General features: G+C 44.4%; 1 protein-coding gene across 1 annotated transcript; it reads left to right on the forward strand.

Moving 5' to 3' along the window:
• Positions 1 to 2,328: 2,328 nt before the first annotated feature.
• On the forward strand, positions 2,329 to 26,663 carry LOC141111321 (uncharacterized protein CXorf65-like). The gene is made up of 6 exons (XM_073603508.1): positions 2,329 to 2,537; positions 4,321 to 4,407; positions 7,127 to 7,243; positions 7,333 to 7,407; positions 24,826 to 24,927; positions 25,019 to 26,663. The coding sequence occupies exons 1-6, from the start codon at positions 2,513 to 2,515 to the stop codon at positions 25,066 to 25,068; spliced, it is 456 nt and encodes a 151-aa protein (XP_073459609.1). The 5' UTR covers positions 2,329 to 2,512; the 3' UTR covers positions 25,069 to 26,663.
• The last annotated feature ends 1,179 nt before the right edge of the window (positions 26,664 to 27,842 follow it).

A 27,842-nucleotide genomic window follows, 5' to 3' on the forward strand; every position in this document is an offset into this window, starting at 1 on the left:
ACTTTAAGTTCTGGCTTAGTGCGTTTGAGATCCTATTATTGATTTTAAAATGTTTTTTAATAAGTAAACAAGTAAAAAGGTGCAAACAAAATAAATACAGGTGCAAACAAATATTATATAAGAAAAGAGGCAATAATGCAACCGAAAATTCTATCCTACTTACTGTAATTTTCTTTTCATGGTGCCTAGCCATGGCAGCATACGTATGATAGTAGCCCAGTCCACAGGACCAGTGCATATCTATAAAAGGTTAACACCTACACAACAGCCCATTCCCTGTACATCACTAGGAACAAACTGGGTGGGTTCAGTATGCTGCCAAGGATAGGCACCAGGAAAAAAAAATTACGGTAAGTAGGAAATAATTTTCTGTTTTCCCCGTGCCTCCATGGCAGCATACATGTGAATGTGATAGATCAATAACTAGCTATCAGGGTGGGAAGCTTCAGCAAATTCTGTCATAAGAAAGTGAGTAAGCTACTGGCTTCCTGCCAAAGACAGGTGCAATGAGGACTACTAAGCCCATCAGTAGTGCTGAAAGAATGCGCCACAATAGAATCGGATTGGGTCCCCTGCCTGTCATGTTGGTTGACATCTCTGCATGAGGTCTCCACGATGTTCAGAGGCTGCTGGAGGAACGTACAGCAATTACTTTCGGTGGTTGCAGCCCGGCCATGTAGCGGGACCTTAGAATTAACTTTAGGAACCGCAAGGTGATTGTGCGCTGGAACCTTCTACCATTGTTGGTTTGTAAGGAGCTAGGTATAGCTACTTTGGTTAACTAATACAAACAAGGCCAAGGATAAATCCGAAGGAAAAAACAAGCTTAACTTACCACCAGCCCGCAGACAACCAAATAACCCATCTAACAGTATGTGTTAAAAGCAGGGGGTTTAGTCTGCACACATTTGCAAATACATGCGTAAGCCACAGAGCCTCGTAAAGGCACCCCGGTATCTGTGGTGTCTAACACTAATTTACAAGTGTCCCCACAGTGGAGGAACATGCATTCTGATAGATAGGTGAGAGCAGGTGGACTGAAGGGGAGCCACCCCTGCTTTTAACACATACTGATAGACGGGTTATTTGGTTGTCTGCGGGCTGGTGGTAAGTAAAGCTTGGTTTTTCCCTTGGATTTATCCTTGGCCTTGTTTGTCCCTGTTGTTCGCCTTCCAATGCTTCTTACTGCGATAGCCAGCTATAGATTGGTGGCAAGTGGCGGCTCTTTGGCTAACTAATGACTGTTTGCAGGTGTGCCATCATTGATCTGGAAGTATTGAAGGAGTACTTCACCTAAGTCGGACAAAGCAAGCTCACTATGGGATAGGCAAACAAACGCCCCCAGGCTCTTGATGCCAAGACAACAGCAAGGCTTGTGAACCACCTGCAGCTCGAAGAGCTTCTACAATAATTCTTATACCGGAAGCTGGCTTCAAATAAGGGCGAATGTCCGCCTGGTAGAAAAACAAGTACCATCCGCGATACCTTCCCCATCTGCACCAACATTCAAATCCCCAGGACAGGCTCCCAGAATGCACCCCCCCTCCCCCTCAAAGTGGCATGACCCCAAAGCCTGTCCCAAGAAAAAGTGCCAAATGTGGCAGTGGAGGGGGGTGCGAACAAGCAGAGCTTCTCCTTTTGGGTGGAGCTCTGCTTTAAGTTTTGACTGAACTGGTAGAGTCTCTGAATATTCCTGTCTGTCATGACAGTGTGTATTAGACATTTATTAAAAGTCACAATTGTTATTGTGAAGGGTTGATAGCCCTATAACCTATCTGGTAGGCCATATAACAGGTTAACTGCATAGGTAACCAAACCCAGTGTCGATCGCTCTCAGTCTGCTGGCACCTAGCTTGTGGTCCCACATGCTGGAAAATCTTTGTGCTTTGTGGAAAGTGAGGTGACAGCAATGTGTGAGGGGAAAGCGTTTGGGGTCTGACATCACGTTCGTCACAAAAACCATGCGTCTTTACAATAGAACTCTAGGAGCCTCATAAAATGTGTGTAGGAGCTCTAATGTTTTGTTTTTTTTACTGTGTGTATGATATGTAAGTGTACTATGATGACTGCCTTGTCAGTATTTTGCATTGTTGCACCCTGCATGTTTTTATGGAAGCAGCATGATGTCATATGGGAGAAGGAAGGAGACATGTCACTTGAGGTACGACAGTCTGATCTCAGGGGTATAAATTCGAGCAGACACAAGAATTCTGTACAGATCTAATGCCTTCCTGGCACCAATCCCTAACAACACCTTGGAGACAAAACTTAGTAAAGCCAAAGCTGAGCTGGCTGTATGCTGGCCCTTTCATGTAATAATCTATTTACTCAGCAATCAGAGGATGCTTGGTAAATAAGTACTAACGCAGTGACTGCTAATGGGTGGCTGTTCCATTTCTCTCCCTGGTGATTGCTTGTGTTTGCTTCATAAACCAACTCGGTTATCAGCTCTTCTGTCCAGGAGGCAAGACTGTGATTTCAAGTGCTCCACAGCTTCAAGAAAAAGGCAGAGATGTTTATAAGGGTCCTCTATGGAGGTAGGTGGAAAATGTATCATCTTTCAACACTTGTGTGGCCATACTGTGATGATAGATACGGTTATATACCAAGATTAACTGGGCCTTCTTTAAAAATATGAAGGCCAACTGAAAAACCTGAGCTGTCATGTCCACACACTGGCTTTTTCTTTTTTGGTACAAGTATGCAGACGAGGAGATCTTTAAATTATTTATTGGTCAATAATTATTTAGGCCCCTTCCTGACATCGCTTGTGAGCGGGAACTTTCTGACTACGCCATGTTGTGTGCCAGAAGCAGCATGCACCCCTATGAATTACTTCAGACCAGGCTTAGAATGGTTAACATAATTTTACTGTTGTAATGCTGCATGATAATACAGCAAAAACAATGTAATTTCCCTGATTTTAACAAGTTAGAAGGCTGGCCGCAGGCTAGCCTGAAGTTGTAGGAGTCTGAGGGCTATATATCCCTCCTCATCCTCTATTAGATCCTTTGTCAGCTCATTTCTGGGTTCCCACCCACCCATTCCCCCATACTTTCATCATTTCATTTTTATTTCATACATAGTCATTCAGGGTATGCCCTCTTTTAGGCATACTGACCAGCTAGGCAAAGGCACACCTCAGGTCTCGGTCATAGGTGTGCACAGCCTATTGCATTAGGGTGTGCACCTTTAAGCTCAAACACGTGCATGTGTATATACATTGACGGTGTCAGTAGAGCAGTGGACGGTGTCAGTCGTTTTTTTATTTTTTTTATTTTATTACTTTTTAGAATTATATTTTTTTATTATTTTTTAGAATTTTATTTTTTTTATTATTTAAAAAAATATATATATAAGCCCCATTAGGGGGCTTTGCTGAAATATCAGGGGTTTAAACAGCAGGAATCTGTGCAACACAGGGTGATTAGGGTGTGCCCAGGCACACTTGGCACACCCTGTGCGCACACCTATGATCTTGGTAGTTAGGATTATCGCATTTCCAAGTGAAGACTCTGACTACAAACATGATGTAGTGGCCCAGGCATAACTCCGTGAGGTGGGAGTCCATGTAGGCACTGTCCATGACTTGTATGCTGTCCATGACTCCCATTATCTTCTGGGCTGTCGTAGCGCTCACAGGTGGGTCTTCATCGCCTCAGTACTACCTAGTCCGCTCCGACACCTGGCTCCCTTTCTGGTCTTTGCAGTTCCTTCCTTTTTATAACAGGTGAACCCACCAAAAGCCTGGGAACTGAGCCGAACATGCCCTTCTCCAGCCTTGGCCAGCTGCTGGACTAACTACACACATTTCAACCTGCCTACAGGCTGATTGCCTGGCTATCTCTGGCTTTAGTCACTGATCATAAACAAGTTTCCTCAACTCCAAAAATATGGACTCCACAGATGTAATTAAGATTTTTGACACCCACTGCTAAAGCAGACCTGTGCTACAGGCTGCAGAAGTTACCAGGATGCATGAATTATTTCTAAATTACTTCAGAGGGCCATATCTTGAGCATATATAAGGTGTTATGGTATGGATGTGGAAGACTAGATCCTGTGTAGGTTATCAAAGAGACTTCAAACTTTTGCTTTCTAGAGGGCCTCTGGAGAGACAGCGGTTATCACAGGGTGACCAATGTTCATGAGGTGGTTCATTAGCTTTTCAGCTCCGGCAAACATAGGAGCCCTTCCCCATTGGCCTTGTTTGCCTGAACATGCTTTGATATAAACACATTTCATTGGTGAAGGTTGGTTGTATAAAACACTTCTGCCACTTTTGTCATTTCAAGTTTTAAAATGGATTTCTCTTTACAGATAGTGAAGAAATGCTGTTTAATATTAACTGCAGGGTGCAACTTCTGCTGGAAGGTATCAAGAGCAGCTGCCACTGTGACAATGAAGGTAAAACTGGGGCGGAGTGTAACTACAAACAACAGGGTTCATGTTACCATCCTCTCAGCTGCCAAGACCCATGCCAGTTAGGGTTGCCACCTGTCCGGGATTCACCCAGACAGTTCAGGTTTTGTGCCTGGGTTTCAGACTGCCTAAAACCCGGACACATTATTCAGCCCAGACTATGGCTTCCTAGCAGGGTTGCTGGCTGCAGTTGTCTAAGCTGAGAGTGTCTGTTACACTCTCTTTCACACTGCCCAAAGCCAGCATTAACAATCGCCTCCCATTCACAGACAGGAGAGGAGAGAGGGCTTGATCTGCTCCTCTTCATCCCGCTCCTACCCCTCTGTGTCTGCCCACACTCCAATCCCCGATGCTGTGCCTCAGAAAAGGAAAGGGGGCGGCGGGAAATTTGAAGTCCAGCAGCCTCCGATACATCTAGATGAGAGGTACTGTCTGCTAAGGGGTGAGTGAGCTCACCATCCATCCCTGTCTATGACTGAAGTCTCCCCCCCTTCTCTCTCCTGCCTCTGAGTGAGTACACTAAGGTAAATCAGGGTTCTCAGAGCACCCCTTACAGCAGAGTTCGCCTTTACACCAGAGGCTGCAGTGTTCCCCCTTACATCAGAGTCCTCTCTGTACATCAGAGTTCTCAGTGTTCCCCCTTAAATCAGGGTTCCCAGAGCATCCCTTATGTCAGAGTCCCCAGAGTTCTCCCTTACATCAGAGTCTGCAGAGTCGCCCCTTACAGTGTAAGGGAACTCTGCGAGTTCAGATATAAAGGGGGAACTCTGCAGATTCAGATGTAAAAGGGGAACTCTGTGGACTCTGATGTAAAGGGGGACTCTTGTGATTAACTTTATATAATTAGAAATGTTATTTAATCGCAAAATATATGTATAGTTTTTACTATTAAAAAAATTGCTTTGCGCCACTAAAGTGTTCGGGTTTGACTTAAAGAAAAGGTGGCAACCCTAATGCCAATCCAGAGTTATATCCACAGCCATCTGACAAAATGCTCTTTGTGCCTGGAATAAGTCTCGCAGACAATGATGGACTTTTTTTGTTTGTTGGTTTCTATAATATCTTCAGGATATGGTCTGTAAATAATGCTCTTTAGAAGAAAAGACTTTTGGGTAATGTCATGTTACGGCATACCTGTAGTGTAATTTTTTTTTAAAGCAATCACATGGCCTTTGCCGAACCTGCCGAGCCTATTGGGTCTCCTCAGCATGGGCTGGTTTCTAGCCAGGGCATTTGCTCTCAGAGAATAGGTGCAGGTACGCCCCTCTTCTGAGTAACCTTTTATCTCCTCCCCTAACTACCTCTGAGCACCGTCCTTTGATTCCACCCTCTACCCACCTCCCAGTACTGCCCTTTTAGAGCAGAACCAAGTATCATTCTGTAGTGCTAAGTAATTTGTTTAGATTTTTTTAGTGATAGCAAAAAAAGAACTAAAATAGAGCAACAATAGACCCCCCCCCCCCCCCTTCACAACTAAATACCTCCTCAGAAACAATAGATACACCCTCCGTCAACAGTAGATTCTTCCCAGCAACATACGACTCCCCAGCAGCCAGCATCAATAGACCCTCCAGCACATCCAGCACCCCTTGCCAATACATAAGTGCTGGAGGTGTTGAAACTGCATTCCCCCACATTCCCGCTGAAATAAAGTCCTGGTTGTTTTCAAACAACTTTTCTCCCTCTGAGACAGGCTTATCCAATTTAAAATTGTGCACAGAGCCTACTATATGCCATACAGAGTACATAAGATGGACCCGAACACACCTACGGACTTTTGGAGATGCTCTCACCCCAGGGGAGTTTTCATTCGCATCTTCTGGTCGTACCCTGTAATCACCCAATACTGGGAGTCAGTGGTCTGTATTATACACAATGTCTCTGGGCAAGACCTTTCTGCCTGCTGGGTTTGGTCAAGGAGTTGGCCCCTACAGTGGCAGGACGGATGTTGCTGGGGCTTCTTCTATTTTATGCCAGAAAGGCAAAAACCTTAGCACAGAAAAAGCCCACCCCTCCAACGGTCTCAGCCTGGATGAAGCTGGTCAACTCAGCCCTGCCCTTTTATAAGGACATTTACTATAATAGAGGGCATCCAAAGAAATGTAACAAAGTCTGGGATACATGGTTTAAAGATGATTCTACAGCACACACGTCAGATGTTTCTCATTAAGGGGTAATTTTTTTTATGCTTGTGACATATCGGACTAGTGGGGGGGGTGGACTAGGCCATGCCGGCCTACTGGGGATGCTTTTTCCGCTTGATCTACAATTTAGTACGAGGGTGAGACACACACTCGAGTTGTAAATGTTCTACTGTGCTTTTTTGTTTGGCGGTGCTAGTGGTCTAGCAAGTTTTGGCCCCCAAGTGGGTTTTTGTTTCTCTAAAACAAAACTCAATAAAAAGATCTTAAAAAAAAAAAAAAAAAAGTAACAAAGTCCTGGTTGTAGCAGATTGTACCTTGTGCTCTGCTGAAGTTAGTCTGATAAATTTAACCTTTGTTTCAAAAGCAACGAAGGTGAAATATGTCTTGCTGTTATGTTTTTTGAGTGGCTGGTATCAGGTTAGTGACTACAAAGGGCTGTGCAATAAACCGATTCTGTATTCTTTGAAAGACCACCGTCTGTTTGACATACAGGTTAAAATAAATACTCTGATAACCCCGAGGTAATACTTTTATTTAGGAGAGACCTTGGAATTTTGCAGGTGATGTGGAGTTAGCGGATGAAAGTGGACAAGTGAAAAATCTACTGGAAAATCAGCAGCGCTACGCCAATGAGGTGCTCAGCGAGAGAGAAACCTGTGTGCTGCTCGCTGTAACAAGTAAGTGAAGTATAATGCATGGGACAGGTCTGGGTCACTTGCCGTCTACTCCAGGCTCATCAATTTTATCATCTTTTCCCCATGCCCAGGGCTTCAGGACTCTTTGGATGTCATATTTACACCCTTACTGAATGATGACAACATTGTGAACTCTAAATTTCTTGGTAAGACTTGAACATTTCAGTGAAAGAATACAAACTGCATTCCTTTATACTAAATGTCATGATTAGACTGTAGCAGGGCCTGTTTTATGCCATGCGTTATTGAGATTTTTTTCCATCACTATGCAATATTACATCTATTATGGGGCTTAAAGGAAATGTTCACCTTCTGAACATGTTACATGCTACACCCATATTTAGGCCATCTGTATCCCCGTCAGCGGAGCCCCTCCTTACATCTGTGTCCCTGGCAGCACAGCCCTCCTTCAAGCCACGTCTGTCTTTCCCAGCTAGTTCCTGGCTTTCTCCATGTGTTCAGTGGAGAGGGGAGGGTCATCCCCTCTCCACTGAACACAAGGAGATTAGTCTTCACAGCGGCCATCTTTTTGTAGCCCGCCAGAAGTGACTTTGCTTCACAGAACAAAGCGCCGTGTGGAAGCTACTCGGAGCGATGGATTACACTGCAAAGCAGTACCAAACCCCGCCAATGAAGCACCGTGTCTGCAATCTCGTGATTGCATAGACGTGGCGCTTCCCATAGTGCACTGTGTCCGGTGCCCGAACACAGTGCACTTAAGGACTTTTTTTTTAAAGGGCCATGTTTAAAAAATGTATTAGTCTTTTTTTTTTTTTTTTTTTTGGGACTGCCTGGGGGGGAGTTAGATCATCTGTTTGATAACTGAGGAACTGCACACAATGTCCCCCCACTGAGGTCTGAAGATGGCCTTTGACAATAGTGTAAACATGATCATATATTATTTTCCAAAAAGGTATTTTTGTTTTACCAAGATAGAATGTATTACATTCATAATGAAAGTGTAACTAAAGGGAAAAACTTTTTTTTCCCTTTTCTTAAGTTTAGTTTTGGATAAAATGGAGAGGGATATGAACACCTGACAGTTTTTTTTTATTGTTAGCCTGTGCCCCCTTGAGGGATACTCATCTCTCTATTTGTCCTGTTTGCCATCGAAAGTAAAAGAAAATCCCAAATTTTGGGTTGACGACACTAGAAAAGGAATAAAGAGGACATTTTCCAGTGGGGACAGTAATTCTGGTGACACGCCGGGATTCCCTCCCATTGGAGGGACTTCTTCTCCCTTCCTGTTTTGGCTGTGGGACAGGAAGTAAAGGGAAATCCCCTATGGATCACAGATAGCAAAAAAAAAACCAAACTGATATTCTTTTTACCTCCCCCTCACTCTATCCAAAATTAAAGTTTTGCCTTTAGTTACACTTTAAGGAGGCAAAACCCCTCCCTAAAGTGTTCGGGTTTGGCTTGAAGAAAAGGTGGCAACCCTACTTCTCACTGTGATCCAGGAAATCTGAAGGCTTCCTCTCAGCTTCAGTTTGACACTGGCATGAAGTTTCCCCAGGAAGATCCCCTCTGGGCGTTGCCTTGGGTGTTCCTGCAACTTTTAGGGTTAATCCTCTGGCTTCTTGGTGAACGAGAATCATCCAGGACTTCTTAAGTCTCCTCCTAAGCCTTGGAAAGTTTGACAGCATTTCCATGCTGGGTCACTCTCCTGCTGGGAAAGGACCCTTCTACTTTCTGCTCTCAGTCTTATATACACCTTTCAGACCCCTGCTGGCCATTCTTCTTGACCAGGGATTGGCTGTGGCTGTATCCAAGACCAGCTCAGACTTTGCCCTCTCCTGCTCACTATGTTCCCAGAAGGTTCTGGAAAGACGGGGGAAAACCAGCACGCCTGCAGCTGCAGAACTCAGAGTAGGCAAAACACAATCATGTCTCCACCTCCAAACGCAGAGCCAAAAATGAAATTTGCCTCACGTCCAGCACCTGACCTAAGAGGGTGCTATATAAATTATACAGAAAATGTACAGCAGAAAATAAAATCTTCCATGTGGAGAGGTCACATCTTACCTACTTGATCTGAGGCATTCTGGTTGGTTAAAATCTACAGGACAAACGGCGTTTTACGAAGTATAACAATTTTGAAGTGGAATCGAAAAAAACTTTACATAAGGCTTCCAGTGTTGCCAACCTACCAGATTGAAATTTACTGACAGAAACCCCAAAATTTACTGGCTCAGCCAAGTTTTTAACTGGCATTTCCAAAAGTTACAAAATTACATTTTTAAGTGCAAATGAGAGTATTTAGGCTACAAACATATACAATATGCAATTAGCAATATGTTTTAAGGTAGATAATAAGGCAAAAAACATATTTCTTATTTTATTTTCGATATAGTCGGTAGCTCAGGGACAGGACTCAGGAGGGCAAGAAATTAGAATGGGCGCACACTCACATAAAACTGACTCTCACAGTGACACGGACAGCAGTGTGCAGCAGCACAGATGATGATGAGACCTCACTGACACAACACGTCCCCTCCTGAGTCACAGTGACAGTCTCTCTCCAAGCCAAGCGCTCCCTCCAGTCCACTCCAGTCTAAACAGCACTGACGGTCCCGGTCCCAGCTTGCCTTGCTCCAATACTGCAGACCCACACACGAGGCTCTGGCCGCTCTGCTTGGCTCCATTGCACCATGACATCACACGACATGCTTAGGCACCGCCTCCGCCAGAGCCGCCCAATCACACTGTAGAAGGCACTCAGATGGTCCCAGCCAACTCCGGCCAGTAAAAATACTGACAGTTGGCAACACTGAAGGCTTCTCAAACAGGGCTATAGTAAAAAAATTATTAAAAACAATTATCAATGTGCAAAAAGTGATCCAAGAGATTTGTTGTTGAACCAGGATGGTTGTCACCTTAATTGTTAAACGTGTTTGATCACTTCGTATGACAATCAGGCTAATAGGATTGCACAAATTACGCAGAAATATTGGCATTTTTTTACTAATGATATAGGCTAATTAAGTATTTTACTGACAGTTATCCTGGCATAACCTCTAATAGAATGACATCTATACGTCACAAATACTAACATACGTTAATTCCTTAGTAGACGTGAACTGTGTAAATTGTTACCTTGGGGTGTTTTCACGTGTAAGACTTGTTCATACTGCAAATGTATTAAAATACAGAAAAGTGTGACTCAATTAATAACTGTAAATATGAGATGACACTGTTTAAAAATTGGCAGACAATTGGGGCGAGGTGCCTTAATTGTGAATGCCACGCATTCTATAATTTATTAAAATAGAAAAAATGTATAATCTTATTTATGCTATTACTAATGGCAATATCCAGACTCCAGCTGGGAGACATTTTGCACAGCTACACAGATATCAACAGATGGTCTACAAGTCTTATGCCGCGTACACACGATCGGATTTTCCGACAGCAAATGTTGGATGTGAGCTTGTTGGCGGAAAGTCCGACCGTGTGTATGCTCCATTGGACATTTGTTGTCAGACTTTCCGCCAACAAATGTTGGCTAGCATGTTCTCAAATTTTCCGCCAACAAATGTGTGTTGTCGGACTTTCCGATTGCGTGTACACAAGTCCGTCGGACAAAAGTCCAATGTACAAACACGCATGCTCGGAATCAATGCTCACCAAACTCAACATTAGTAGAAACAGCCCAAAGGGTGGCTCATGACTATTGAACTTCCTTTTTATCAGCTCGCCGTACGTCTTGTACGTCACTACGTTTGTAATTGTTGGCCAACATTTGTGTGACCGTGTGTATGCAAGACAAGTTTGAGCCAACAACCTTCAAACAAAAATCCACGGTTTTGTTGTCGGAAAGTCCGATCATGTGTACGGGGCATTAGCCCTATTAAATGTAACCTCCAAGGTGGGGATTTTCAAGTAAAAACAACATGGATTTATCAACTCAGGGCAATCTGCAAACCTGGGCTGACAGAGCAGTTCAGTTTTACATCCTTTCTTTAAAGTGGAACTTCACCTTGAAAACTTTACAGGGAAGCATTTGCTTGGCACTTCATCAAACAGACCTGCAGCTTCTGCACTAGTGATTCAGCAGCTAGCAGGACCCTGGCCTGTACTGATGATTGCAGATGCAATCATTATTATCATCGCACATGCTAAGACACCTAGGTAGGTACCCAGCCCAGCAGCACCTTCTTTCTTTGTTTCCTTCTGCGCTTTTTCTCCCGCGCTGGGGCGGCCGCTGCACTGACCCCCAGTCCCAGACCAGTCCCTCCCTGTGACTGTCCCTGCTCCAGTGCTCCCTCAGTCAGAAGAACAAGACAAGAGTCCACAGTGCACACTGGGCATAACTTACTCTCTGGCTGCTCCACTCCACTTAGAGTCAGTCAGATCAACCTCAGGCTCAGACAGTCAGCTCCTTGGGCAGCTTAAGCTGTTCAGTTCCTTCCTCCCCCGCCGCGAGACCCGCGCTGATGGCACTGCACAGAATCCCAGCCCCTGCCTCAGAGATCACTCCACAGCAGGAATCAGAAGGGGGAAGCGCAGCGCCCCAGCCAGACGGATCTACACAGACCCATACAGCCTAGGAGGAGAGACTGAGAGCAGAACAGTGAGTCATCATCATCACCAAATTAAAGAAAAGTCAGCGGCGGCCGCGGACACAGCAAGCAACGCTCGTGGACACCTTGCCAATCCCTGCCCATAATATTAGCAAGTGCCGCACAGCAACCCGGCCACTTCCGGGGGCTGTATTTGTGTGGGAAGTGGCCGCGGGACTCGGGGGGGGAGCTTTTTTTTCTCGCGGGGGTCGGCCTAGGCCAAGACACAGCACTGTTCACAGCTCTCACAGCGTCACATGTCATTCACCTTCAGACCGCCCGGGATGAGTCAGAGAAACCGGAAGTGAAGGCATAGGACCCCCCAATCATACACCACAGTAGTGAACAATGCTATAGAGGGAGTGTTCAGGGCGCAAAGCTCAGTGCTCTGAGGACTTTCTAAAGGAAGCAAATAGAGCTTCTTGTTTGCAATCACGTGATTGCAAACACGTCATGCTTCCCATAACACGTCACAGGTCCCAGAAGATTGCCTGACCATTTAGGAGGCGCAGCAAGACTCGCACCCTAGTGTGAAGCCGCAAGCTGTCACAGCCGGGTGCCCACACTTGCAATGCCGGCGCCACGGACAGGTGGGGGAGAGAACAGAGGCTTTGGACGGCCGCATTGCTGGACCGTGGGACATGTGAGTGTGTGTTTATTAAAAGTCAGCAGCTACTTTTAATAAACATGGGTCCAGCTGGAACTCCACTTTAAGACCCAACTCCTTTTGGGGGTGTTCTTCTGCTATTCGTGAGCAGACTAACCAAAGCAAGTTAGCTTCATTAATAAGATGGTCTCTGTCAACACGAGATAATAGTAATAGAATATCTGGTGTCTCTGTCTCTAATGAAAGAGAGAAAACAAGGTGGATCCCTTAAAAGTCATTGCTTTCTGTTTGGTAGAATTTTTTTTTCATATGGCTGTGACATGGGGTCATGTACCCATAAAAAAAGCTGCTTTCATTTTCATTAGCAGTAATTCAGCTTCCTTCTTTTCTACTCTAACTTAACCAGGGGCGACCCCTCCATTTAGGGCGCACGGGCACCGCCCCCTCTGTCACGCCACCCCTCTCTATGTAGAGTGGATAGATTCATGCATAGCAAGTCCACCACCTATTTGGACGCCAGGTGCCTGAATTACAGCAGCGGGGGGTGTTTTTTTTAAAGCACCTGATTAAAGCCATAGGTTCTAATAGGCTTCAAAAGAGGTGGACTTGGAGTGCAGAGCTTTGCACTCGCAGTCCACCCAGGTGTGTTAGACAAGCAAATAAATATTTGCTTTTCTAACACTGAACGGCCTCTCTGCCAATCAGGAGGTGCGGGTCTAATACCCGTCACCTGATTGGCTGAAGGCACAGGCGATCCCATTGGCCGCCTAGCAGAAGGCAAGAGACACAGGGAGGAAACAGGAGCCGTCGCCTGACCTGCGCTACCCGTCACACAGCTCGCCGCCGTCACCCGTTGCAGTGACTGCAATTGCTGGGCACAGTTGGCTGCGTATGCTGGGCACAGTTGGCTGCATATGAAGGGCACAGTTGGTTGCATATGATGGGCACAGTTGGCTGCATATGATGGGCACAGTTGGCTGCAATTGCTGGGCACAGTTGGCTGCATTTGCTGGGCACAGTTGGCTGCAATTGATGGGCACAGTGGCTGCATTTTTTTTTGTTTCAGTATTTTTCAGAATCTTTCAGTTTGTTTGCGCCCCCTCAAAAATTTGAAACACCAGCCGCCACTGACCTTAACAACACGAGACTATGGGGGAGATTTACTAAAACTGGAACACTCAAAATCTGGTGCAGCTGTGCATGGTAGCCAATCACCTTCTAAGCTCAGCTTGTTCAAATAAGCTTTGAAAAGAAAACCTGGAAGCTAATTTGTCTCTATGCACAGTTGCAACCCCCCCCTCAACAAAGAGTCTGTTGCATATGTGTGTGTGGAGCATAGCACATTATGGCAACAGCCTCCATTCCTCCTACAGTTACTACAAGGAAGAAGAATGTATATGAATGACACTAGCTGCTGTATTTTATATTGTAGCCACCAATTTCCCAAATTTCTGTGCGTGTCATTAACATGCACTCACAGTAGATATTACATTTTACCCAGTGTAACATCATTAGACAGCTACATTTTTAACAACAGGCTTACAGTATGTACTTGGCAGCGGTAAAGCCGTAAACTCTTCAACCTAGAACCAGCAGAGAGCAGCTTGATGGGAGTGTTTCAACATGGCAGATGAAGAGGAAATGTGGGATCCTGGTGACTAATGCCACAATCAGGTGTTAAAGGTTTATATATTTGTACTCACTCCTCTTTGGGTTTATTTTCATTATGGAAAACATGTGCATGGGTGAGATACGTAGATGCCTTGCTGTGATACACATGTTTATGCACAGTACAGAATGCATCTAGGACTGTGTGCAGAGACAGCTATGAGCACAGCTATCTTTGGTCTGCACATGAAATTGCAATTGGATGCATATACCTAAAGTACTAAGTGAGTTGCTGTTGCTTGTGAAGAGAAATCAAGTGTAGTGCTCCTGAAGGACAAAGGGATGTGAAATGTACTTGTTCAAACTCTATTTTTTTAATTAAAGCGTATCTAAAAATGTAAAATCATATCTTCATTACCACATTGTATTTCAATTATCTCTAGTCTACTCCTATTAATCAGAACCAAACAAGCTCTTTACAAGGTAAATTTTACGACAATGGAGAGAGCGCGGCTTGGGAGCAAGCCCGCATGAGTGCCCTCATAGCACATAGCTTGCTGTGGTGGGCACTTGGCAGGGGGTGAAGCGCTGCTAGGGGACCCAAAAAGAGGAGGATCAGGGCTGCTCTTTGCAAAATCATTGCACGAAGCACGTAAGTATGACATGTATGTTATTTAAAAAAAGAAAAAACAACTGGTAACAGGACCAAGAGCAGCACAGGGAATGATCAAAAGTTTAGATGCTGGAAATGCTCAGACCATATCTGCGCAAGTGCAGGTAGCTGGTAACTGCAGGTGCAGGAAGCAGAGCATTAGTCAGAATGAACAAAAGTCAGCAACAGCCAGGCAGCAGAGGTACCAATTTAGAAGACCGAGCAAGGTCAGAAACCAGGCCAAGGTCGTTATCAGACAGATAGCAGAGGTACCAAGACCGTAGACAGAAGGTGAAGTCAGGATACAAGCCAGGGTCAGTAGCAGGAGATCTGGATACAGCGGAGTCAGGCAGAAAGCTGGGTCAAATATAGGATATCTGAATGCAGATCAGGTCACAGAAGTGAACAACCACTCAGCAACTCAGCTGTGCTATAATTAGAGCAATTGGCACCAGTGCCAGTTGATTTACACTCAAGTGCACGCACATGATCAATTTTCCAAACTCTGCTCTCCAGCCCTCACACCATCTGAAGTACCTGGGTCTAACTTTGGACACAGGCAAACCAGGATTTTCCTTCCCTGGGAGAACGTTGCTTCTATAATATCCCAAATGAGGATGCTCAAGTCAAAGCGGTACCCCTCAGTGGGCTTGATGGTAACCTCCTTCGAAACAGTTCTCTTTGCCCAGTTTTACTCCAGACCTCTTCAATCCAACATACTCACAAAGTACAACAAGCAAATCTAGTCATTGAATTGCCCAATGCTTCTGCCCAGCTAGACAAAGTTCTCCCTAAATTGGTGGATCTCTAATCCCGCCCTGGAATTGGGAAAGCCTTTCCTCACCTGCCCTGAGTGAAGTTTACAGCTCCCTAGCTGTCCAAGGGACCTGGTCTCCACAGGAGTCAAAACTTCCCATCAACATTTTGGAACCGAGAGCTAACAGGTTATCGCTACAACACTGGACCTCCTTCTGCATGGTCATCCAGTCAGGGTACAGTCAGACATCATGACACATCAGTGTCATACATAAACCATCAAGGGTGTACCTGGACTCATGCTGCTTTAAAAGAAACTTGTCTGCTACTGTCTTCGGTAAAAATGTACATTCCAGCTCTCTAAGCCGTTCATATCCCTGGAGTGGACAATTGGCAGGCGGACTTCCTTAAGTGGTCAATGCCTAGACCTGGGGGAGTGATCACTGCATCCAGAGATTTTCTGAAATCTCTGTCAAAGGTGGGAAAAACCAGATGTGGACAACTTGGCATTTAAGTTCTTCAAAAAGCTGAACAAGTTCCAGGGATCCTCTAGCCTTCACAGTAGATGCTCTGGTGATTCCTTGGACCCAGTTCAAACTGGTTTATGCCTTCCCTCTGATGAAGTTTCAACTTTGACTGCTGCACAAGGAATCTGGTGATTCTCTGTGCACCTAGGAGAATGTGGTAAACAGACATACTCAGACTTTTCACAGCTGAGCCTTGGCCTCTTCCAAACAGAGCGCTCTATGTGGCTTTAAAGTGGTTGTAAAACCCAAAAATCTAAATTAAACTGAACATTGTAACTAAGTCAGCAAGGGAGCAGACATCTACTGTCCTCAGTTTGGCCAGGAAAAGACCATCCTGTCATCTGCAATGCTCCCCGCATTTCAACAGTAAAAAAATCTGACACCTGATAGAAAAAGGTGTCGCCACCTCTCTCAGTGGGTAACAGGCTTAATAAGGATTCTAGCTGTCATTCGCACTGCTGGGCTGTGCTAGGGAGAAGGTCCAAGGCGTTCACAGCTGGAAGGGGAGTCCAGTGACATCACGACCCTGCCTCCCAAGCTCTGGGCCATGTACATGCCAATGGATCGAGAGATATTCGGCACGCTGAAACCAGCAAAGGCAAAAACTGAAGAACACATAATGCACTTGTCATGTTCATTCTACAAACTGTAAGCAGATGTGAATGTATGATATTTGTTAGACATGGTGTTTACAACCACTTTAATGACATGGCTGCTGAAACCCAGATACCTAAAGTATAGGGCAAATCCAACTACTGTAAGAATTACTATCTCAGTTGGAAGGCTTACTTTGCCTGGTACAAGGTCAGGAAGCAAACTCCTAGGGAACACTGACACTCTGTACTCGTATTTTGGCCTTCCTTCAGTCTGGTCTTGACCAGTGCATTGCCCTGATTACCCTTAAGGGACAGGGTTCTGCTGTATCTATTCTATTTCAGAAACTGCTTGCCTTGCAATCCTTAATCAAGACTTTTCTTCAGGTAATGGCTCATGCAAGTCCCCCAAGAAGACCTCGTTTATTACCTGGGGATTTTAATCTGTACTTTAGAGACCTCACTTTGAACCAATAAGAGATTTTTTAGTTGGATGATCCCATTTGCCTTACTGGTGGCCATTATATTTGTTATGCATGTTTCTGACTTGGCAGCTCTTTTCTGTACAAGGGCAAAGTTCTTACTTTACCTATCAGATGCTTTTCTACCAGTGCTGTTGGTGTCTCTGTTGATGTTGGTTGGGCTTTTTAGCATCAAGCTTCTGCTTCCTAGATTTACAAGGCCGCCACCTGGTCCCCTAGCAGCTGGACGTTCAGGAGGATGCAAGCTTTAGTGCCGGTTCACACAGAGGCGACTTGTCAGGCGACCTAGCCGTCTGACAAGTCGCCCCCCGTTCTGTACAATGGAACCGTTCTAATAGGAGCGACGCAAGTCGCTCCGACTTAGAAAAAGGTTCCTGTACTACTTTGATGGCGACTTGGGCGACTTGCATAGACTTCTATACAGAAGTCATTTTGCAAGTCGCTGTGGCAGTCGTGTGCAGGTCGCCTCGGTGAGGCGACCTGCAAGTCGTGCCGCTCCTGTGTGAACCGGGGCTTAGCCACAAGGTGCTTTAGGCTATTATCTATGTGTTTTTGATAAGTTTTTTTAACCCTTGACTTTTTCTTGTGGGTCTGTTAGCAGTTAAAAGGGTTGTAAACCCTCATGTTTTTTCACCTTAATGCATCCTATGCATTAAGGTGAAAAAACACCTGGCAGTGACCTACCCCTCAGCCCCCCCCCTGTTTTACTTACCTGAGCCCTGGAACTTGACCCGACAGGGACGCGCTGTCCCTCTGCCTGGGGTTCTCGGCTCTTGATTGGATAGATTGATAGCAGTGCAGCCACTGGCTCTCGCTGCTGTCAATCAAATCCAATGATGCGGGTGGCGGGGCCGAGTCATACATTCGGCGTCTATGGACGCCGAATAATGGACTAAGGAGTGTGCCCACAAGGTAACCCCCTGGGAGAGCGCTTCTCCTAGGGGGTTATCTGATGTGGGGAGGAGCTGCGAGAGCCTCCGGGGGACCCCAGAAGACGAGGTTTGGGGTCACCCTGTGCAAAACGAGCTGCACAGTGGAAGTAAGTATGATATGTTTGTTATTTAAAAAAAAAAAAACAAACAAACCCTTACAATCACTTTAAGTTTGCAATTTTCTTTCCACCCTTCAGTGCTTGGGTACGTCCCCTGGTCTTTTTTTTTTTTTTGTACAATCTTTATGTATAAAGAAAACATCTCTTGATCTTTGAATAAATGTCCTGTACTGTATAATTAGGATAGTATGAATTTTTTACTTAAACTGGAGTCTCATGGAGTGGACAAGGTTATATGGGTGTGCTCTATGGGCATCCCTAGCAAGTTTTTTGCCAGTGTCCAAACATTTGAAGGTATGCCAGATCTGTGAACACTGTCCTGTATTGGACCCTAAGATAAGGAATTTACAAGTAGAGCTGGCCATAGATAAGTCAGTTTTTTTTTTTGTTCAGCCAGTGAGTTGAACAAAAAAAAACGTACGCGATTTCCCCATCCACACACTCAATGTGTCTTTGTATTCTGACAGTGGGGAGACTTCCCTGTCATCAGAATACACTAATCAGATCTGCAGACTATAGCCTGCAGCACTGATAGCACTGATTTTTTCCCAACAGGGCAGTTGTACAGAAGTTGATAAATAGATTGAAGTTTGTTCCACGACAGTCCCTGTACATGGATCAAAATTCAACTGGCTCCTGCTGAATCTGACAAATTTTAATCCATGTTTGGCCCTTTTTCATCAAAATTCCTATTTTTTTTTTTTTTTTTTTTAGTAGTTTTCTATTCAAATTCTCTATAATTCAATAAGTTGATTGATTAATTTGTTCAAATAATTCACTGTGTCAACGTGTGTTAATACTACTTTGAATTTTACGTTTAAACTCTTGTATTTTTTTTAATTCAGTTTCATAATATTCACATAATAAGATCCTGTTCTTACTACAAATATAAAAAAATGTTTCTTGCTTTTATTTAAACCCTTGATGCTTATGAATCAAGTTCTGTCAGAAACCATGAATCGGACTGAGACAGAAGTACAGTTAAATCACACTTGTTTAATAATATTAAAGAAAGGTAAACACAGAAACATAGTCAAAACATAGCCAGAGTTCAGGAACCGGAACAGATAGTCAGATAAGCCAAAACGTCAGGGAGCCAGAGAACAGCGTATTAGAACAGCAGGATCTGGAGCCAGAAGCAATGTCAGCCAAGCAAGTTTTCAACAGGAACACAGGAGAGCGTCTCTAGAGATGTGACCAAGGCGAAGGCAGAGATCATCTGGGCTGGACGGCTTAAGTAGGCAGGGCCGACGAGCAGGATATCATCAACAGGTTAGTCACTGTGGAGAGATAGGAGCTGTTGGCAATTAGCCAACAGCTGAGCGGCCAGCTCAGAGAAGGAAGGGCTGAGCCCAGCCCTGACAAGTTCAAGGTTTCTTTTTTTTTTATGTCTCTTTATCTGTACATGCCTATATAAATTAACAAAATTTAATTTTACTGGAATTTTGCTGAATATACCCAAGACCAAAGACTGAAAGTCACGATTCTTGAAGTAGCAAGGTTTCTGTTGTCTTTACATCAAAATTCTGTTCCCATCTCAATTTGAAATCTATGGAAGCATAATATTGGAAAACTTCTGGACTCCTAAACCTTGTGGACAAAGATCGTGTTTAGTATATTTTTCTAAAGATATCTTATTCCACCAGGTTTTGGACCTACACCGATCAGCCATAACATTATGACCACCGACAGGTAAAGGGAATATCTTGTTTCAATGGCATCTGTAAATTGGTGGGATATATTAGGCAGCAAGTGAACATGCTGTCTATGAAGTTGACGTGGTGAAAGCAGAAACAAAAAAATGGGCATTGCAGTTTGTTGTGTATGGGGCTGTGAAGCCCATGGTGACCCATGTCCACAGCCAAAAGCTTCTACAATGGTCACATGAACATCAGAACTGGACTACGGAGCAATGGAAGAAGGTGGCCTGCTCTGATGAATCACGTTTTCTTTTACATCATGTGGATGGCCAGGTGCATGTGCGTCACTTACCCGGGGAAGAGATGGCACCAGAATGCGGTATAAGAAGGCAAGTTGGCAGAGGCAGTGTGATGCTTTGGGCAACGTTCTGCTGGGAAACCTTGGTTCCTGCCATTCATGTGGATGTTACTTTGGTGCCCATGCCTCAATGGGTCAGGGCTGTTTTAGAAAATAGGGGGCCATACTCAATATTAGGTGGGTGGTCATAATGTTATGGCTGATTGGTGTATATTTACAGCATAAACCTTTTTTACTCTTAAAGAAATACGCTTTAATCTCACAATCTTTTGTTTTTGTTTTGTTTTTTTTACTATCATTAACTTTTTCAGATTGTATTTTAGCTATCCCAGCTTTTGCAATCAACCAAATATCCAAATGACTGTATAATAGCTGCAATAGTATAACTACTACAAACTTCAATAATATTTATAGCCTGAGACAACCGCTTACAATCGCAATAAAAAAAAAAACAAAAAAAAAAACGTAAACTTGTAAATATATTGTATAATCACAAATTTAAATAATCCCTCTTTAGGTGTGTCACTACCAACCTATGAGTACGTCATGGCTCAGAATTTAGAACAAGAGGGCACGCCTCAAACTGGCATATATATAGTGTATTTCATAAAGTCATTATACAACTATACAAAATATATATATATGTTTTATTACTATAAAAATAAAAAAGCTTTTCAACAACACCCACAAAACACTTAAAATTATGAAATACTCATGAAGACAAACACATGACCCTGTAATAATGCATATACGGTACAATCCTATTTATCAATATAAGTAATATTTTTTAGCATTTCCTGAAGGATGCACATTGTATACTTCCCTGTTGCTGGATAATAGAGATTAGGCAATGAGTGCTCCAGCATCCCACTGCTGAATTTAAAAGCTGTTTTTTTATACAAATACGATAACACAGTTGGCGTTGCGAATAGCTGGCCAAAAGATCGAGCTGCTCGACTTATACAATTCTGCTGTATAAAGTAAGGTCTCTCCCAATTTGAAGCGCTGAATTTATTAGGTGGGGGAGGCTGTAAGCATCAAAAGTAGGGACTGGATAAACCCCATACCAAAGACTGACACATTGCATTCATACCTGTGGACTACCACTGTGGTATATATATATATAGGCAGCGTCTGTTGGAAGCTGAAGGCGTATAGGGTAGTAAAGGTGTATCATTGCCCATTGCTTAGTCCTTTAATAAAGACAAATCAACCATATGGGTCAGACAAGTGGGCCTTGTATGTAAACAGGGGATTTGCATGTAGCTTCCACTTTTAAATTTAAAAGATGGGGAGTTTTTTAAATATCAGACAGCTTAGGTAATTTAGGTACAGATGAGAAAGTAGAAAGTGTGTCTCTCTGAGAATTATTTTGTATGGGGTTAATGGCTTGGGATCTGGCCAGTGTTTGTTCCTTTTACTTAGTGAACATAAAGTTCTTATGTTATTATCTTAGGTCTAGAACAGTGGTTTCCAAACTGCGGCCCTGGGGCCAGATGTGGCCCTTTGCTTGCCTCTATCCGGCCCTTGGAGTACTATTCCATCCACAACTGACACCAAGGATGGGGCACTATTCCTCCCACTGACACCAAGGATGGGGTGCTATTTCTCCCCCTGACACCAAGGATGGGCTTCTAATCCTCCCAACGATATTAATAGGGCACTATTCCTTCCACTGAAACCAATGATGGGGCACTAGCCACAGTCCGGCCCCCATCAATTCTGAAGGACAGTAAACCAGCCCTTTGTTTAGATAAGACTGTAGTGAGAATGTTTCAAGCAAATAGGTCCAATATATAAAGCAATCCAGTAAATCATTTCAACCCCACTGATGAACAATTCTAGTTTGGTTTAGGTCTGTAAGGACTTGAGGAATGTTTTTTTGTCTCAATCACTGTCAGCATAATTGGCATCAGATGCCAAGATGCCAAGGAGAAGAAAACATCTGACTCTTGTTTGAGCACTGCGATCATCTACCTCAGGCCTGGGGCTCGGTGCTGTGTCTGCTGACCTTCAGAAGGACGAGATGTCTGGAACGGCCATGTGTCTCACTGCACGTTTGGATGCAGCTTGCAATCACTCCGGATGCTTTGAGAAGCACTTTGCTTTGCAGGGTGTAGGCATGCACTACTTTAATCGTACAATACAGGACTTAGTCTTAACCCTGGGTTTTAGGCAGCTATCTTCAGCTCACATTGGCATGTAGTGCATCGCGTTTGAGTTAGATGCAAGGTGCTATACGAGTCTGTAGGCAGGTGCAGTCCACTTTCTCTACTGTAGGTGGGCTCTCCGCAGCGGCATCACATTTGGAGAGGAAGTCAAGAGGAACATGGTTAGCATGTTAATTTATTGGGGTGTTGTATTTTTAGTGAGGTCACTGGTTGGAGATCTAGGGGGTGAATGGGGACTGATAGGTAGAACCAGGGAGGTAGCCATATATGGGCCCTCCAGGTACTCCACTCTTAACTATCATGCATCGTTTACACATATTTATTCTTTTTTTTTTTTCACTGAGATAGTGGAGTGTAATTGGGTTTGAATATATCGGAGGGAGGGACTGGGGGGATTGATAAGGGAGAACTATAAGTTAGGGTGGAACCAGGGTGGTGGCTATAGCTATAGGCAGTTACTCCTGGGCCTAACCCTGAATCAACAATAACATTTTTACCAATTTTTTGGGTAATTTATAGGTTTTTTACTGTTAATTTATTGGGGTGTTCTTATTCTCATTGAGGTCACTGGTTGGAGATCTAGGGGGATGAATGGGGACTGATAGGTAGAATAATGGAGGAAGCCATACATGGGCCCTACTTATACCCCCCTCTTTAATGTCATAAATTGTTTGCGCACTTTTTTTTTGGGGGGGGGGGGGTTATGAGAAGCTGGGTGGTCTATTGAACGTAGTGAGGAGAAAGATCAGAAAAGGTATCCATGTTTTGAAGAAATGGGTCATTTTTTTGCGATATACGTTCTGAAGAGAAGGGACTGGTTTTGCGATATACAGTACGCTGATAATTATATGTATATTGAGGGGGATTTGGATTTTTTTTTCTTGTGCATATTTTATGGAATACTACCTGTGTTTTTGATTGTCTTGTCTTGTTATGTTTTCTTTTTCCTAAATTACATAAAAAAGACTTTAAAACAAACAAGAGGAACATGGTTTCTGTATGGTTTCCTGGGTCACTGAGGAAGCAATTCAATTGGATACTGCTGTCCCATGTGACTCTAGCAGCCATCTTGGGTCAGTAAGTGGCTGTCAGGCTTAGGCCTTGGGTCCCAGGCTTGGCATCCTATCGCTTGGGCACAAGACAGCCAGGCTGCATTCTACCCCTCCTAACAGGCGCTGTTAGTTTGGCTGAAACCTGCTCTTTACACGCTGTTGGACCTGTGAGTATCCCTGGTTGGGTTCCCGCCGGGTTTATTGTGAACTGTCTTTTGCATTATTTAAATACAAGTTCTTTCATTGCACTTGGACTTTTCCATGTCTGGAATGGATTTTGGGGGGGACCCCTACGCCATTTTTAAAAAAAAATTTGGCACAGGGTTCCTCTTAATTTCCATATCAGACCTGAAGGGCCTGGTATGGATTTTCGGGGGACCCCTACGCAATTTTTTTTTTTAATTTTGGTTCGGGGTTCCCCTCAATATTCATGTCTTTAAAAAAAAAAAATTTGCATTGATACATGTCCCCTGGGGCAGGACCCGGGTCCCCAAACACTTTTTATGACAATAACTTGCATATTAGCCTTAAAATTCGCACTTTTGATTTTTCATAGGAGAGGAGGAGGACAGGTTTTCTTAGCTAAGCACACCCTCCTGCCTGTATGCCTGGGCTAAGGGCAGATGGTTTCCAGGAGGTACATGAATCGTCTGCCCTTACTCAAGATGACCATGGCTAGAAATGTTAGGAGGGTTTTTTCAGCAAAATAAACAATGGGGACATGGATGGATGAGGGAGTTTACTTTGAAACTCAAAATGTAATTAAATAGCGTTTTCTGTTTGTGATGCTAAGATGCAGGGTAGTTCTGTTTTATGATAAAAGCCAATTCACACTGTATAAAGTAATTTTGGGTACTTTAGTGAGATCTGTATGACAAAAACCCTGATTGTGCTGCACTTTTGATTCAGCTTAGAGCAAGTTCATCTTCCATACTTAAAATACATCAAAAAACAAAACTAAAAGCACAGATATGAAAATGGGATCGTGAGACTCTAAGTATATCCATAATTTCATTCGCACAAAGGAGCACCATTCTGTTGATAGTATGCCCCTGGAGCAATGCGCCAAATTTTAGTAGGATGATTAAAATACTTTAGATCGTCTGTATAGCTCTAGCCTTAAAGTGGAGCTCCAGGCTCCTTCAGAAAAAATTATAAGTCAGCAACTACAAATACTGTAGCTCCTGACATTTAATATCAGGGCACTTACCTGTCCTGGAATCCAGCAGTGTCCTGCCGCCGCCATCTTGGCTAAAGGAAACCGGCAGTGAAGCCTTGCGGCTTCACATCCGGTTCCCTACTGCACATACGCAAAGCGCACATCCCTTTTTCAATGGCGCGGCTGGGGGGGAAGAAGGGGGGCCAAACTCAGCCAGAGGTGGGAGATGTCAAAATCAGCTACCCGCTCCCCCTCAAATGTGGCAGTGGGGGAGGGGGGGGGTTGCAGACAAGCGGAGCTTCCCCGCTGATTGTAATGAGTAAATAATGTATTTCAATTTCTTTAGCAAAATTGGGAAACTGGGGAGAATCCAAGGATTCAAGTCGCAAGCCGAAATCTAAAAAGTCCAATCGAAAAAGCACAGTGGTGATTTCCACCCCTCCGGATGGTAAGTAGCTCAATTTTGTTAAGCGATTTTATGGCTGTCTAGGTTATATAATATTACTATGATTTATTACTATAATTTTACTTTTCAACAGTGACAGCGAAACAGAACACACCTATACGAAAACGGTCAACAAAGCCATGAGAAAGCGTGTCACACTAGAGAACCTGATAAACCTCTCTCAGACCATGAAGTGACATTGAGCTTTCGACATCAACCTATACCACCATCCCAATCCTGAGAGCTTTAGGGGGGAAAAATGAGCCATTGCTTTTTATCCATTCCATATCATCATCATATAAATGTGTTCTTTCTACAGCTGGATCCAGGAGAACCAACGGTCTTCTGCTTTGAAACCACTGCTACAATTTCAGTAATATGAATTTGAATTGTGAAAGCTTCTAGATGTACACATTGGCAGAATTGCTGTGGGAGCTCAGTGGCATTAATATAAAATTAAATGGAAGGTATACATGGGCGTCTGCATGGGTGGGGCCCCCCTAAAAACAAGGAGTCCGCACACGGACACTCAGGGCCGATCCTGGGTGGGTGCCCAGGGTGCACCACGCCCAGAAGCCGCAAGCTGCCCACTGCACTGGTTGATAGACTCGCCTGGCATCTAGCAACCAGTAACATCATGACATGAGGCCGAGGTGAGGCACCAGCATTCAAAACGGAGGAGGAACGTCTTCCTCCTTCACACCTGGTCAATTTTGGCTCCACCCACCTCCTCCAATTTCTCCAGGTAGCGCGGCTCAGAGCCTGAGGGACGGGAGGGAGCACACCTGAAGAGCTGAGTGTGAGCTGTCCACCTGCACCTGCCTGAGGTGAGGCAGCCTGTGTCCATGTTCTGGAGCTCATCTAACAGCACCACTTGTATAATTGCGATCAAGGTGTTAAATTAATTATTTCATGATAGATATGCGAGAGATATCATTGCTAATCTTCTAGAAATGCTCTTTACCTGGCTGTAATGCTGACCCGAGGGTCTGAATGCTTTCTAAGCCAGAGCCTGTATCACATCAGAAAAATTTAAGGAAAGTTAAAAATTCTTATCTGTATACCTCCTCTGGGTTAATGAACAGTGGCAGCCCGTCCATAAAGGGCGCACGGGCTCTGTCTCCCCTATCTATGCGTCCGGCCCCCTAATCTACATATCAGTGGCGCCGGACCATGGATTCCAATGCGGGGTGGGTGTATTTTTTTAAGCACCTGATTAGAGCCAGAGGCTTTAATAGGCTTCAAAAATGGGTGGCCTATGAGCCCAGAGCATTGCGCTCCAAGGCCACCCAGTTGCGTGACCATAGCAAATTAATTTTCGTCATTATCACACTAAAGTTCCTCCCCGCCAATCAGGAGGCAGGTCTGTGAGACCTGTTTCCTGATTGGCCAAAGCGTCAGGTGATCCTATTGGATGCCTAGCACTTTGGCGGAAGAGAAGACACGGCGGAGGAAGCTGGCAGCTGAAGGAGCGGACACCGGAGCTGCCGCAGCCGCTGCCCACACTCCAGGAGAGGACACCACAGCCCTGCCACATGAGCGGGCAAGTTACGGACCACCCGCGGGTAGGGGTGCTGTTTGTTTGCCGCCCCCCAAAAGAACCACCCACCAGCCGACACTCTTAATGAATATAAATATTGGAGCAACAGAGCCATGGTGCTGGTATTTTCAGAAAGAAAAGTCAGTAGTGGGAACCTCTGTAAACATACAAAACTGAATAAAAATTGCTAATCAATCAATGGCAGCTTGATCCTTCTATTAAGCTTTTGCATCAGATTTCTCAAACCTTTGCATGCCTGCGCTTTATGTAATAATGACTAAGCCCCTCCCATTCATGACATTGTCAAAAAGGGGCGGAGCATGGGTGACCTTAAAATGATGCCCCCCCCCCACTGAAAAAAGTGCTGCGGACGCCCATGAAGGTAAATGAGAGTTTACATTTCTCCATAGCTTGATAGTGACAGTTCTGTGATCTGTGGTATTAATTGTAGTCATACTGTATATGTCATTTTATCATAAATGAAGAAGCACACTTTACCCTCTTATATTTACTATGAAAATAAGTACGTTTGACTGCATGTTTCATGTGTCCGTAGCACTCACTCCCCCACAGCAAGCAGCTCTTTCTGGGGGCACCCAAGCAGGTACACTCCCGAGCTGCTGCTTTGTGTGTAAATGCACACACGGAGCTGTGGCTCGGCCCCTCCCACTCTGTCTCCTGATTGGCTCACTGGCTGTAATTGACAGCCAAAAGCTAATCAGTAGAGCGAGTCCCCAGAGAGGCGAGGCTCTCGTGGACCTCACTGGATCGAGAGGGGGCTCAGGTAAGTAATGAGGGGGCTGTTGCACACAGAAAGTTTTTTTACCTTCATGCATAGAATGTATGAAGGTAAAAAACCTTGTGACTTTACAACCACTTCAAGTATTGCTAGAGGTAAAGGGGACAGCCAGCTAGTCTGAGACTCTGTAAGAGCAGTCACAGTTCTTTTAGCAACCTCTAGTATTTTACCCTCACCTAAAGCACAGTCGTACTTGGCACTCTAGGCAAGATCCTACTCACAGTGTCCAGAGGCAGCTTCCAACCAGCATCCCTGCAACACTCTTCAGTGAAAGGGGTCCTTCTCCAACCCAGCTTCCTAAGGTAGTGACTTTCAACAAATACCAATTGTACCAAATTGTAAGGAGATGGTCCCCACAGACATACACTATATTACCAAAAGTATTGGGACGCCTGCCTTTACACACACATGAACTTTAATGGCATCCCAGTCTTAGTCCGTAGGGTTCAATATTGAGTTGGCCCGCCCTTTGCAGCTATAACAGCTTCAACTCTTCTGGGAAGGCTATCCATAAGGTTTAGGAGTGTGTCTATGGGAATGTTTGACCATTCTTGCACAGGTGCACAGTCATGTTGGAAC

Source organism: Aquarana catesbeiana, linkage group LG10 (genome assembly GCF_042186555.1).
Source record: "Aquarana catesbeiana isolate 2022-GZ linkage group LG10, ASM4218655v1, whole genome shotgun sequence".
NCBI lineage: Eukaryota > Metazoa > Chordata > Amphibia > Anura > Ranidae > Aquarana > Aquarana catesbeiana.

What these genes read in the sequence shown, in the direction of transcription:
- LOC141111321 (XM_073603508.1), top strand. Translation starts at nt 2,513, where the DNA reads ATGTTTATAAGGGTCCTCTATGGAG. An exon ending in CTGCCACTGTGACAATGAAG is followed by an intron (nt 4,408 to 7,126) that starts GTAAAACTGGGG and finishes GGAATTTTGCAG; the next exon opens with GTGATGTGGAGTTAGCGGAT. An exon ending in TGTGCTGCTCGCTGTAACAA is followed by an intron (nt 7,244 to 7,332) that starts GTAAGTGAAGTA and finishes CCCCATGCCCAG; the next exon opens with GGCTTCAGGACTCTTTGGAT.